The sequence below is a fragment of the Sinohyriopsis cumingii genome, chromosome 17, assembly GCF_028554795.1.
Source record: "Sinohyriopsis cumingii isolate HCF-2022 chromosome 17, ASM2855479v2, whole genome shotgun sequence".
Taxonomy (NCBI): domain Eukaryota; kingdom Metazoa; phylum Mollusca; class Bivalvia; order Unionida; family Unionidae; genus Sinohyriopsis; species Sinohyriopsis cumingii.
In genome coordinates this window covers 22,230,610-22,244,972 of record NC_142977.1, presented here as the reverse complement: position 1 = coordinate 22,244,972, position 14,363 = coordinate 22,230,610, and the positions used below count along the sequence as shown (strand labels likewise).

The 14,363-nt window shown below is 35.6% G+C and overlaps 1 protein-coding gene across 2 annotated transcripts in view; it reads right to left on the bottom strand.

Annotated features, from left to right (window-relative positions):
- LOC149777918 (sodium-coupled monocarboxylate transporter 1-like) overlaps positions 1–14,077 on the bottom strand; it is a 56,181-nt gene extending 42,104 nt beyond the window's left edge. For both annotated transcript variants that reach the window (XR_016415483.1, XM_089939014.1), the window contains exon 1: positions 13,039–14,077. Coding sequence is in view for 1 of the 2 variants with exons in the window: in XM_089939014.1 (XP_089795140.1) it covers positions 13,039–13,443 (405 nt within the window). In the remaining variant the exon portion in view is untranslated. The remainder of the gene's footprint in view (positions 1–13,038) is intronic.
- Between the last annotated feature and the right edge of the window lie 286 nt (positions 14,078–14,363).

Genomic DNA, 14,363 nt, shown 5'->3' with positions numbered 1-14,363 from the left:
CAGATATGGTTCATGAATACAGCCGATACCTTCCCATTGCGGCCGTAATATTTAGTCGCTATGTTTGTGATCAAGTTTACCCAAAATATTCAGGCTCACCTCGCAGTTTGTCCTGAGTTTTCGTTTCCTTTCATTACTGGTTTACAAACGGTCTACTTGTTGCTCGACAAAAAAAACAAAAAAAAAAAAAAAACAACAAAAACGCGCGATAACAAGAAAATGTATAACAGCTCTATATTTTGGGTCTAAAATGAAGTAAATAGTAAACTCTAGTTCCAGACATAAAGGAGATAAGTAAAATAAACTAGTTTTTGTTCCACATATAAAGAAGGAGAAATAAATTCCAAACTCAAGTTCCAGGAGTGATGTGAAAGAGAGAGCAAACTCTAGTTCTAGACTAAAAGGATAATTTGCTCTAGACAGACAGTTTACTGAGGTATCAACACATGTCAAGGTGGATACTACAAACAGAAGCGCATTCAACTGGCCCCTTACCCCTCCTTGTCCTTTGTTTTGGACACACACACACACACACACACACACACACACAGCAATATTGTATGGTATGTGGAAATATTTATTTTCCATCACATCAATCCTGCTAATTGATTATTGACCACATGGCACATGGTCAGTGGAAAATGACGTCAGTATATTTGTCAGCGATTTCTACAGTTTCATGAAGATAAACTGGGTGATAGTTTATAAGTATATAATCTAACTTGTATTAGGAAAAATGCTTTGTTAAAAGTAACCTCTATATGAAAGACACCGCAGACTTAATCTCTTCTTCGAGAAGTAATGATGCAACATATTTGGATGGAAGAGTGATTGAGGAATGGTTGCACACAAAAGCGATTCGTTTACAGTATACAAATATACATACATTTTATATAAATTTATGTATCTTTTTAAGTGCTGATTTCCATCGGGATTCGGGGGATCTACTTAATCTGTTTTGGGCTGATAACTTTTTAAATGTATGCACAGCTCTTAACTTATAACGGTAACACAGTAATTGTATCTGGTACAAAACAGATGTGTAACTATTATTCTCTCTCTCCCTCTCTCTCTCTCTCTCTCTCTCTCTCTTGTAGGTGCACATGTACGCAGATCTGCTAAGTCGGTCCAGTCTAAAAGCTGTTTTTTTTTTTCTTAAGCTACACGCAAGGATGGCCTGTATTACAAATTGACCAGTACTGTACTTGAGTTATGCAGATGCGTTCACGTTCTACTGACCTGCCTCAAACAACATAAAGCAGATGTAACACGTACGAATGACGATCGTACACAGCTTGATGTGTTTAGACGTTAGCTTCAAAACATGTCGCTATTGCTTTGGCAAACTTTTCTAAACAGTAAGTCGAGTATGATGGTCCCTATAACAATGGATGCTGATTTTTTAAGACAAAACTGCAGTCATCGTGTCACTTGGGCGCCTTCTCAAAAAGAAAAGGAGTGCTACATTCTCTGCCTCGGCATTTGTTTTGTATTTTACTCTCATGCAATATATGCAAATCTTAAGATCTGTATGTCGTCGTTGTAATTTTTTCAGCTTTAATTTGTTGTTTTGCGGTTTAACGCTATTTTCAAAGCATTATAGGATATACGTGGCGGACAGCGTAACTGGTGGCGCTCTGCGCCATACCTGCTAAAAACGTTTTAGGCCATTTTATGTATGTCTCATTCACTATAAACAGATATTCCAATAAGGTTTATTTAGTCACAGGTCCTATTTATCAAGGGAGCCCTGGGTGACCTAGTGGTCTAACAAGCTCGCCTTACAGATCGCACGCATCAAACCTCTGCAAATTTCCACTTCTGAATTAATTTTCATACAGGCTGCTTTCTAATAATAATTTTGTCTTTATTCTCATTGTTAAATGCAGGTGCGTAGACTAGTAAACGTGTATTGACTTTGCAATGCCCTTGTTGCAAACGACCAGTCCTAACACTAACCTCTTAATGCTGAGCGCCAAGCAAGGCAGCTAGTACCATTTTTATAAGTCTTTGGTATGACTTAGCTGGGGTTCGAACCCGCAACCTCCCGCATCCGAGGCAGACGATCTAACAACTCAGGTCACTGGAGCGATCGCAGATGTAAGGTAGGAACTAATATTATATTGGTAAACATTTCAATCAATCAATCAATCAATCAGTCAATCAACCAACCGACCAAACAACCAACCGACCTATCTATCTATCTATCTATCCATCCATCTATCTATCTATCTATCTATCTATCTATCTATCTGTCTGTCTGTCTGTCTGTCTATCTATCGATCTATCGATCTATCTATCTAATGTTTAAAGGAGTCATTTTCAATGATAACACCAGTATCTGTGCCGCATGTTATTTCTATATCGAAAAAAGAAGTACAAGTTAGTTACCGACCTGGTCGAGTGGCAATTAAGGTGCTTGCTAATAACGCTCAGTTTACATACATATGTGCCAGGTCTACAAACACTTTGATATCCTGTGATTCATCTGATAACACTGATATAAGTCTATGAATTTATATAAAAATTCGTTCTTGTTGTTTTGTGTGTGTGAGTTTAACGTCATTTTCAGGACATGGTATGCTCTACATCGCGGCCAGTATATTAAGTGGAGGAAGAAATACCAATACTGTACAAGCAAATATGTACTTCAGAACACTATAACGCACATGCAGCAAGTGCTATCTGATGATTGCTTACGACTAATGGGAAAATGTATAGTACATAAAACAAGCTTATCCAAGACCTGAATATGCTTGAAAACCGTATACATACATAAATAAATAAATAAATAAATAAATAAATAAATAAATAAATACATAAATAAATAAAAAAGTAAATAAATAGATAAATAAATAAGTAAATAAATAAATAATAAATAAATAAGTAAATAAATAGATAAATAAATAAGTAAATAAATAAATAATAAATACATAAATAAATAAATAAGTAAATAAATAGATAAATAAATAAATAATAAATACATAAATAAATAAATAAGTAAATAAATAGATAAATAAATAAATAAATACATAAATAAATAAATAAGTAAATAAATAGATAAATAAGTAAGTAAATAAATAAATAATAAATACATAAATAAATAAATAATAAATACATAAATAAATAAAAAAGTAAATAAATACATAAATAAATAAGTAAATAAATAAATAATAAATATATAAATAAATAAATAAGTAAATAAATAGATAAATAAATAAGTAAATAAATAAATACTACTACTACTACTACTTGTTAATAATAATAATAATAATAATAATAATAATAATAATAATAATATTATTATTATTATTATTATTATTATTATTATTATAGTTGATGTTTGGAGAAAGTACAAGGGAAATAAATAGCACAACCTATTAATTTAATAATCTTTTAAAAAAGACTGCACTGTAACATGGATATTTTTCATTTTCATCCTCATCACATCCCGATCTTTCATGACTGACTACTTAAGAAACAGTCATCTAAGATATCATCACAGGATGTCAATTGTATGGCCAGATTTCCTTTTCATAAAGCTCTCTATACATTTAATTGGCGAGAGGTCAAATATTACGAAACGGTGAAACACCATTTCATGGGACTCGATGGTTATTGATCGTAAATGAACTATGCCGTTATTATTATTATTATTATTATTAACAACAACAATACTACTACTACTAACTACTACTACTACTACTACTACTAATAATAATAATAATAATAAATATAATTATATTGGTGTTTATTTTTAGTAGAGGCCACTGGTCGATACAAATAATAATAATAATAATAATGATAATAATAATAATAATGAGGACTTTGTATAGCGCCTAATCTTGAGAAGCTCTAAGCGCTTTACAACATTAGACAACACCTATAACATCAAAAAACATATAATGATATTATTACAGAAAACAAACACCATGAAATTAGAAAACATAAAAACATGCTGTAAATATTTAAGTTAGGGAACATTATTAGGTCTTTAAGTTTGTTCTTGCAGTCGAAATAAGTGAGTTGTAAGAGCACTATTGAATGTGATCACTGTGTCTTTGTGTCTAAGTTCAGTGGGCAATTCATTCCACGTTACTGGGCCCTGGTATGCAAAAGAACGCTGTCCATATGACTTTGTTTTCACAGTGGGAATAATGAGTATATGATTGTCAGAAGAGGAGCGTAAGTATCTTGCTGGTGTGTACACATGGTTGAGGTTGGATAGGTATGTTGGACTAGAGTCCGACAGTGAAAAGTAGCACAGAGAACAAATTTTGTGTTTGATTCTGGATCGAATGGATAGCCAGTGTAGGGTACAGAGCAGCGGGGAGGTGTACTCTGATCGTGGTACTCTAAGTATGATCCGAGCAGCTGTGTTTTGAAGTTTCTGGAGCAGATATTGAGATGAACCAGACATAACTGAGTTACAATAGTCCAGTCTTGAAAGTACTAATGAACATACAAGTGTTTTAGTGGCATCAACTGAAAGATATTTGCGAACTGAGCTGATGCGTCTCAGCTCAAGATATGCAGCCTTGCATATGTTCATGACATGTTGGTGCAATGTGAGAGAACTGTCCAGAGTAACACCTAGGTTTCGTACTGATTGTGTGAAATGAATGTTGGTGTTGCTGATATTTATTGTTTGAGGTAAAGGATGTGAATGAGAAAGTCTTTGTGTTGTGATCAGAATGGCCTCAGTTTTATCATCATTCATCTGCAGCTTGTTACATGTCATCCATGATTTCACATCAGAAATGCACCTCTCTACGCCTTGGATGGTGGCATCAACTTCAGTTGGGTGGCTAGATTTGTATATTTGGGTGTCATCAGCGTACAATTGGTGAGACACTGACGATGACGATCTATGACACTTGAGAGCGACCGAGTGTACAGACTGAACAGAACAGGTCCAACAACAGACCCCTGTGGAACACCACAACCTAGAGCAACTAGGCTGGAGTGTATTCCATTTGCAGATACAATTTGTGTCCTGTTGACCAAGTAGGACTTGAACCACAGTAAGGCTGTATCATGAATGCCAAATACATGCTGTAGACGGTGAAGTAATATATCATGGTCTATTGTGTCAAATGCTGCAGACAAATCAAGGAGGGTGAGGACTGTAATCTTTCCGCTATCCATATCCCTAATAGCATGCGGTACAGATATGCGTTTAAGTATGAAACAGAACGAAATGCACAATATCCATTAGAAATGTTAAACATGCCAGTAATCATGATTATATATTGTTTCTATATGGGTTAAATACAAATGTATATTGCACAGTAATCACACATTATATATTAAATAAACCCAAACGCCTGAGTGGAACAAGCAGACGTTAATCTAGTGTATATGTAGCAGGACTTGATGATAAAACGACTTATCTAAGCTTTAAGGCTTTTATGTAAACATTGCTAAATAAGTCATCGGAATGTTTCTAGTAGAGTTTTTATAAAAGACCTTAAATATTCTAAAGTTGGATTTTTATATCCCGGTAACTATTTTCTTCGTAATTTTCCATATAACAGACAAGCATTAATACAACGAAAATCATTTTCCATATCAACATTACAAAGTTTACACAATCTTTCTTCTTAATAAATACTTTTGTATCTTCCTGTGTTACCTCTGATTGGTACCGCTCCGGTGGCCTAGTGGTTAGAGCGTCCACCTCGGATGCGGAAGGTCGTGGGTTCGATCCCCGGCCGAGTCATACCAAAGACGTACAAAAATGGTACTAACAGCTGCCTCGCTTGGCGTTCAGCATTAACAGGTTAGTGTTAGGACTGGTCGGCCTGGTGTCAGGATAATGTGACATGATGATGGGACATCATGCTACATGTCTGCAGCATGATGCCCCAGTGCTTAGACATCACTATAAAAACTGTCACATTACAGACATCGTAGCGATATGACTGAAAAATTGTTAAAGCTACGTTAAAAATCAAAATCTCATCACCTCACATCACATCACATCACCTCTGATTGGCAATTGCCCCACTCTAATAGTGATTATATAACAAAAATCGTTACCTCCTAACAATTGTAGATATCTTTGTCAAATTCATAATATTCTCAATGATCTATAGAAAAGCTTTTTCTGCTTAAAAAAAAACCCATATAGATATCTTTGACAAGTGAATTCAATTCCCAGTGACCTACAGAAACGCACTCTTTCCATTGACGTAATCCCATCCTGCAACTTTGGCTAATAGTATCTTCACATCTCTGACTAAACAATCTAAGAAATGTAGTTTCATCACTTACACTAAAACACTGCCAAATCCGTGCTTAAAAAGAAGCTTTTTAACACTTTTTAACACTGTTAGCCCGGCAATCACAACCCCCCTCCCCATCTTAGCTGTAAATTGGTGCATTGTTTAGGATAACTGTCTTATTGCATTTTTAGAATTCTAAGCTAACGTTTATATCTTATACACTGCATATTAATTCTTCCTAATTCATTTATACAATATGACAAATGAACGTATTCAGTATTATTGACTTCATAATACCCCTAAAAAATCATCCCCATAGTTAAGAATGGCAGCTGTCTTCCAGTCAAACTGATGAACTTACGCAGCAAGTATAGGTAATTTGGGACAGTTTTGAAAGATTTTGATTTAAAATATGCAAAGCATTTTAGCTCTTGCAACGACAGTTTTCTGGCGCATGCTCCATGAGCTTCTCTTTGAAAAACAAATACGCGTCCTACATAATTGTAATGTGATTCAGTCTTTACCTCTGTAGGGCCATATTACCGCTTTTCCAAATTTCTGAGATAATCACATCTGTGAAATACCATCAATCTAGTTTTATTTTCCATAAACAATTTTAACTTCGATTTTAGGCAATATGTCTGCAACCTATTGAGCATACTTTGTAACTGGTGAGCAGTGTCAGTAGATACAATTAAATCGTCCGCAGATGACAGCAAAAATTGTTTTGAGGTTTCTTCCGAAACTAACCTGTTTCCTTCAGCTAAAAAGGTTTCTGATGGTTCAGAAATTTATTTTAGATAAAATACAATCTTGGCATTCGCCCATAGGACAATTAAGAAAATCGATAACAAAATATTTATACTTAACACATGCTTTTACAGTATTATAAAATGCTGTAATGTTTCTTAAATGCCGTCGTTTATAATAAATTTCACCATTTTTACAATCTAACTAATGTATGGAAATAAGGATATGATTTGTTAAAAAAAAGGCTGTCTGACATATGCCATTCTTTGAAATCATCAAGATGTATGGTTTAAACGACGTTAAAATATTCAGTTTAGAATTAGGAGGTGGCACTCCTTAATTCAGACAACGCAGTTACTGTAATTCTGTTCTTTATCGGGAATGCTTCAAAAGTAGTGATGTGATACATTCGAGAAATTCCGTTAGTGACGAATCTAATAAAAACAACTTTCGTACTTGGAGTTCAGTTTGATTTCAGAGGGAAAGAAGAGAGGCATCCCAGCTTTTTAAAGGAGTTCTGAGAAGAAAAATCGTGCATTAGATAAAATGAAAGTGGTGAATATTGCTGATCAGCGGGGGAGCAGGAATACTTAAGAGAACTTAATTTGGGCTGACGAAAAGCCGACATAGCGTGGTGTTGGCATTTTATGCTTACAACGATGACGTCTCAAATCTTTTCTTTCAAATTTCAACTGAAATCGGCTGACCCCGGATGTAGTCGATCGATATCAGATTAATACGTACACTTGAAAAATGGCCGGGTTTCTCAGTTCGAATGAGAAATCACATAGCTCATAATGAGATGACACGTCCATATTATTAGGCTTTAATTGAACCCAACGATGTTAAGACGACTGCTCCGGTGGCCTGATGGTTAGAGCGTCAGCCTAAGGTGCGGGTTCAAACCCTACCCGAGTCATACAAATGCATAGCAGCTGCTTCGCTAAGCCCTCAGCATTAAGAGGTTAGTGTTAGGGCTGGTCGGCCTCGTGACAGGATAATGTAACTGGGATTACATCATGCTACTGTCTGTGGCACGATGCCCCAGTGTTAGACATCACTACAAACTGCCACACTTCAGACAACGTAACAATACAATTAACGTTAAAAATCAAAATCGCACACACACACACACACACACACACAGACACACACACACGTTTAGGACCAACATCAGTATTATTCAAATGATTTGGCATAAACAACTTTTTGCACGTAACGGCGACATTTTTCCGCTGCTATTTTCGCTAATTAGCTTTAGGTACAGTACACGTCATAGATTTGTCAAAGCCTATAAATACTGCATAGAATCTACCCGTACGTTTTCTTAATATTAATATATAGTATGTGCTGTAGAATACCACGCTCTAAAGCATATATATATATATATATATATATATATATATATATATATATATATATATATATATATATATATATATATATATATATATATATATGTTACTGCATTTGTATGGGAAAATATGAACGAGTTTTTCGAATGAAAATGCTGCACGACCTTGTGGAATTGTCACATATAAATAAATTCAGTCCATAATCACGAAATTTCGTAGAATCGAATAAAATACCTAAATTTATTAATTCCAGATCAAATGGAAAAGTTGTTGCAATGCGCATTCATTCACAATATGACTCCAAATTTCAATTTTAACTAATCACGCCATTTTCTTTCGAAAGTTATGTTGAGCGCGCGACTAAGTTCAAATTTATCTGGGTGGAATTATGTGCGCAGTAATAATGTTGTTCTTGTGTAATGATGACTATGCTCTTGTGCATTTAACTTGGAATGTGGCATACGTTCAGTTACTTTGTTTCGTGTAGTGTAATTTGTTAATATAATTAAGCATTAGGTAGAATAGATTTTGTTAGCATATAATAAAATGGTTACTGCATTTGTATGGGAAAATATGAACTCGTTTTGTCGGATGGATATACTGCACTCCCAAAGTCGTGTAGTATTTCCATTCGAAAAATTCGATCATATTTTCACATACAAATTCAGTAACCTATAAATATTGTTAAGTATCACATTTAAAATAATAATAATAATAATAATAATAATAATAATAATAATAATAATAACAACAACAACAACAACAACAACAACAACAATAATAATAATAATAATAATAATAACAGTAATAATAATAGTAAGAAGAAGAAGAAGAATGCAGTTCTTTAAAAATTCCATCACATTTAGCCTTAAACTATAACTCTTCTATATATCTCACATAAAAATAACATATCTGCCACATACTCATCTCCCTACCTGTATTATAGAGGCTGATATCATTAATATGTAGAATAAAGTTTGGTATGAAAGTCTGGATATCATTGGGTAAGAACCAAAAATAATTTGACTTCACCTCAAATGCCCCCCCCCCAAACCACCACTTTGCCCCCACCCCGAAAAAAAGAAAACAACAATACGAGTGTGATTTATTACAAGTGTCTATCAGAACTGTTCCTGAGCATAATAATATACAGGAGTGTCTTCTAAGTCGAATAATTCACCTTTTTGTGATTTGATACCATTTGCTACTATGACATGGAAAGAGTGAAAATGGTACCACTGTAGTGCACGAATGTCGAAAAAAAATCAGCAATATATCTCGTTTTTAAGCCTTTTCATTTGCTCCACGGTGCATTGCATTTGCGAGGAAATATATTCGTACAGGAAATGTGATAGTTTTCCTTTACTCTTTGGAAATAATGAGGGCAAATATCGAGGTCAGACTATCATATGCTCGTTTTCCTGTGTAGAGAGCGGTGGTATGAATAATAACGTGTGTGATATCGAACAACGGCATCTGGCTCAGATAGGATAAATCTGTCAATATCAAAAATTGATACACGTACAAGTGTTAGCACAATATATGCTATACACGGCTGCCAGTATATTTGGTGGCGGAAGAGCCCCAGAAAAACAAAAAAAAAAAACCCCCTGGGCAATGACCAGCATGAGTGAGTGAGTGAGCTATTTGGATTTTTAACGTAGCTTTAACAGTTTTCCAGTCATATCGCTACGACGTCTGCAGTGTGGTAATCTATAGTGATGTCTTGTAGCAGACATGTAGCATGATGTCCCACCCAGTCACATTATTCATGACACCAGGTCGACCAGTCCTAACACTAACCTTTTAATGCTGAGCGCCTAGCGAGGCAGGTGGTAGTACCATTGTTATAAGTCTTTTTTGGCATGACTCGGCCGGGGTTTGAACCCGCGACCTTATTTAAAAGCTGAAACACAGGGACGACGAAATAGGTCGAGAACGACTTTGTAAGTTCTCATTCTGGGTTTCCCTATTTTCTGACTCCCTATTTCCTGACTCCTATTTTCCTATTTTCTGACTCCCTATTTCCTGACTCCCTATTTTCTGACTCCCTATTTCCTGACTCCCTATTTCCTGACTCCTATTTTCTGACTCCCTATTTCCTGAATCCCTATTTTCTGACTCCCTATTTCCTGACTCCCTATTTTCTGACTCCCTATTTCCTGACCCTATTTTGTATCTTTGCTCAAGCTATCCTACCGATGATGAGTACGAGAGTGAATCAATGATGCCCTGCCACTGACATCATGCTTGAACGTATTCGTCTTGCATCTCTTTGTACCCAGGTTCGATACAAAGTTGACTCCACTAGATGGTCGGAGGATTCTGCCTTTTTCATAGTTTCCTTTTAACTTGAAGCCCATTTCCTTAAAAAGTCGAGGTATTTTGTGACGGTGATGTTTTTCAGTTACTCTCATACTTAAGCTTTTCTTATTCTAGAAGACTATCCAAATTACATAACTCGAAGAAAACCAATGTGGTCCGAATGTTCGGAGTAAAGGAAAAACATTTGTATGCGATTATATATTTAGCAATATAATCTATTGAAATATAGTTAATATGTTGTTTTTTGTTTCTTCTTCAGAAGAGTGGAGTAAACTTAGCCTGATTTTGCCAGTGCAGATGCGCATTTATTATCGGCGATAAAAACTCCAATTAATTTACAAGGTTTATCAATGGTCCCTGAAGGATAGCAACTGAAACGTCAACACTACCTCCTGCTACACAATTATTGTCGCACAGTTAGGATAATATTTGTAAATGTGAACACGTGATTATTTCACGTGAGCAAATGCACCTTAACCACCACACATTTAACATTCTGTATGTATGCGGGGGTTGGGGAGGGGTGGGGTGGGCTAAGCTAACTTATGAAGGACAAATTACCCAACCCCCAAATATCCAAATATCATAAAAGAATTACTCTTGCTCAAAAATGAAGAAACAAAAAGAAAACTAATTATATTTACCAAATTATGTTTTAAAAAGTTTATTGAGATAAAATAGCAACCTCGCCAAAACTTGAACAATCCAAATATTCTCATATTACCACTGTTTTCTGCATTTTTTTATTAACGAAAAAGTGATTTCGCTCAAGTTTGTACACAATTACATGAAAAAGATTTGTATGATGAATTTATGGGCATGTTTCTTATTTGTTTCAAGTGATGCTTGTAGAAACAACGATTCTGACAACAAGTTGTTTGAACAACGATGCCATAGTTCGTGTCGTCAAATTAGTCTGCAGGAATTTCTGATGGAACTCACACGTTATTTGTGACCGTTGCTTGATGGCGTCGCTGACAACTACGTCACTCTCTCAATGCTCGTGAGACTGCAGATAAATTACATCTTCCATGTGACTGAAAGAACTGAATCTGCGTACTTTGTTCTTGGTGCACAACGCTTATTAGTCTGGTTTCCTGCAACATACATTCTTAGCTATGCATTCCGCAACAGGACTCTTCCGAGAGACAGAGATTATCCTAGTTGCCGTCCTGTGACACTGGCTTGCCGATTTAGACCGGGTACTATCAATGGGATTTAAGACTGGTTTCATGTTTTGTAGATTTTGCTAATGAGCTATATTGTAAAATATGGGATCCAGTCTATATAGTACACAAACTCCATCTTATGGAACAAGATTGGTAAGTTTTGTTATCTAAGATTTAAATATTTAGTTCTTTCGGCTTTGACCATTTGTTGACCACCGCAACATCGATATTTCTAACCTCAAGTGGTTTTTCTTTGTTTTTCTTAAAGATAGATTATCAATTATCGTCCAGATTGTGTGCACAAGTGAAAATCAATATGTACTAATACGATTTTCTCATGCCTATATTTGTTGTTGTATGCATATATTAATGCGATGATACACACCATCGTCAGAGTATGACATCATTTGAAGGTATAGTTAAATAGAAATTAAAAAAATGAGGCTGATTTAGTAAACCTTTCTAGTTGTCCAAACTGATTGATAATATGTTTGTTTCCTCAAAGGTTTTGAGAAAAAATGTGAAACATAACTTGCAGAAATGTGAAGGATGATCCATGAATTATAGTCGCCCTATCAGGAGAAGCTTTTTCCTAAGATCATGATTGCGATATGGATATAAAAATCCATAGCATACTGACCCCACCACACATACGTACAAACTGATATCACTTTTCAGACCATCAAAACAAAATGATGGGCAAGAGGCTGTATTGGAGCTATAAAGGGTGTTAACTGTAGCTTACCCAGTTATATGTACGGGCATATGTAGGTCTCTTTATCGACAGAGTATATAGTGGATATTAATGATACAACTTTGATATACTGGTACTTAGACAGTCTCGAGAATACAGAGGTTAAGGTAGAAAATGTTAAAATGTCCTGACTGTCTCCAAGTTACATGGCCTGAAAAGAAGACCAACAGAACGGAACTAAGCTATGTAATTTTGTACATGCGCCAGAAGATGAAGATAATTGTAGTCTTAAATCTGTATGAGCACATGAAACGCTCTTAGAAACCTAGCTTCAAATTATCTCAGTAGCATTGCCTCTTTATATATATATATATATATATATATATATATATATATATATATATATATATATATATATATATATATATATATATATTGAAAAATGAACAGAATTTGCGTGTGACATGACCATTTTACGCCCAGAGTATTTTGTGATCGAGAGCATTGTACAAACTTACCTCGTAAGCACTGGTTAGATTCATTTTGTGAAAGAAAGGCAGGAATACATGGTTGACTGTGATGATTGTGGGGATAATTGCTAGACCAGCTACCCAGTAGGCGGTGTTGTTATTGTACATCTCTGTTGGCGTCCCTAGCACCGTGATGGCTGACATGAAGCTTGCCATGAGGGACATAGCAATAGGGAAGATACCAATGTCCCTCCCTCCCATCAGAACGTCATCAGCCGTGGCCTTTCTGGACGCCAGCATCTCTTTTACGACATAGTACACGCCGATCCCAGCGGATATGACGAGAACGGCGGCGAATAGGGCGTAATCAGCGGCAGAAAATTCGCCAATTAGTTCTCCCTTGCAAAGCAGACATACTTTTTCGCAGGCCTGGTTTTTTATGCCTGTAACCATTCTTTTCTTGCAATCAATTCCAACACTAAATCAAAGGCTTATTGTTTATATACGATCCACTTTGACCGTGTACGGTATAGATTTCTTGGGAACGATTTTTAAGACTAGACCAGGCAAACATCAAATATTGTTGTTGATCCAGGCTGATTTGTGAAGAGTCGATCTTTGCGCAAGTTTTTCTCACAAGAATTATTTTTAAGCAAACCACATCTGTCACAACGTCATGGTTTTATCGTTAGCCCTTAGTTCGGGTCAGATATAGAGAGCACTTTATGTAAAATGTCACCATATCACACAGCTGTGTTGAATGTTATGGGACCTCAGTTGTTCACCACATATGATAATCCACACTCCATTAGAACATCCACATAGCTCCAATCCATCAGTTAAAACACATGACTGCAACGAGGAAACTCCTTAAATATCTACCTCTTCTAGGGCAGGTCCACTACACAGATAACAGGGTCACAGGAACGCCGCCTTCCTTACGCAGAAATCCTCTTTTTCTAAACCATTAACTATGAATCTAAGTAATTTTTACATTTATAAGTCCTAACGTCGATCAGTTTATACGGTGAGTCTTGCTGCTTCTCGAGCGAACGTATTTTGCCCATTGATTCATTTTATCTGAAGCGATTAAACAGCTTATCACTGGTGATACCGGTATTCAGACATGTTGAGAGCATACAGTGCACGGCACTGCGAGACTAGCCTACTTTTAAAGTTGTTTCCCTTGTTTCAATGCCACAATTAGGTCTTTGATCGAAATGGATAATTCTTTAAGATTATGAAACAATGGATCTAGCACACTTGACAAACAGAACTAGTTTACTTTATCAATTTGTTTGCTGAATGGCACTGGCGATTTCAATTGTAAATTTATTTCGAGTTATGCTATCTATATTGTTCTTGTATGTATA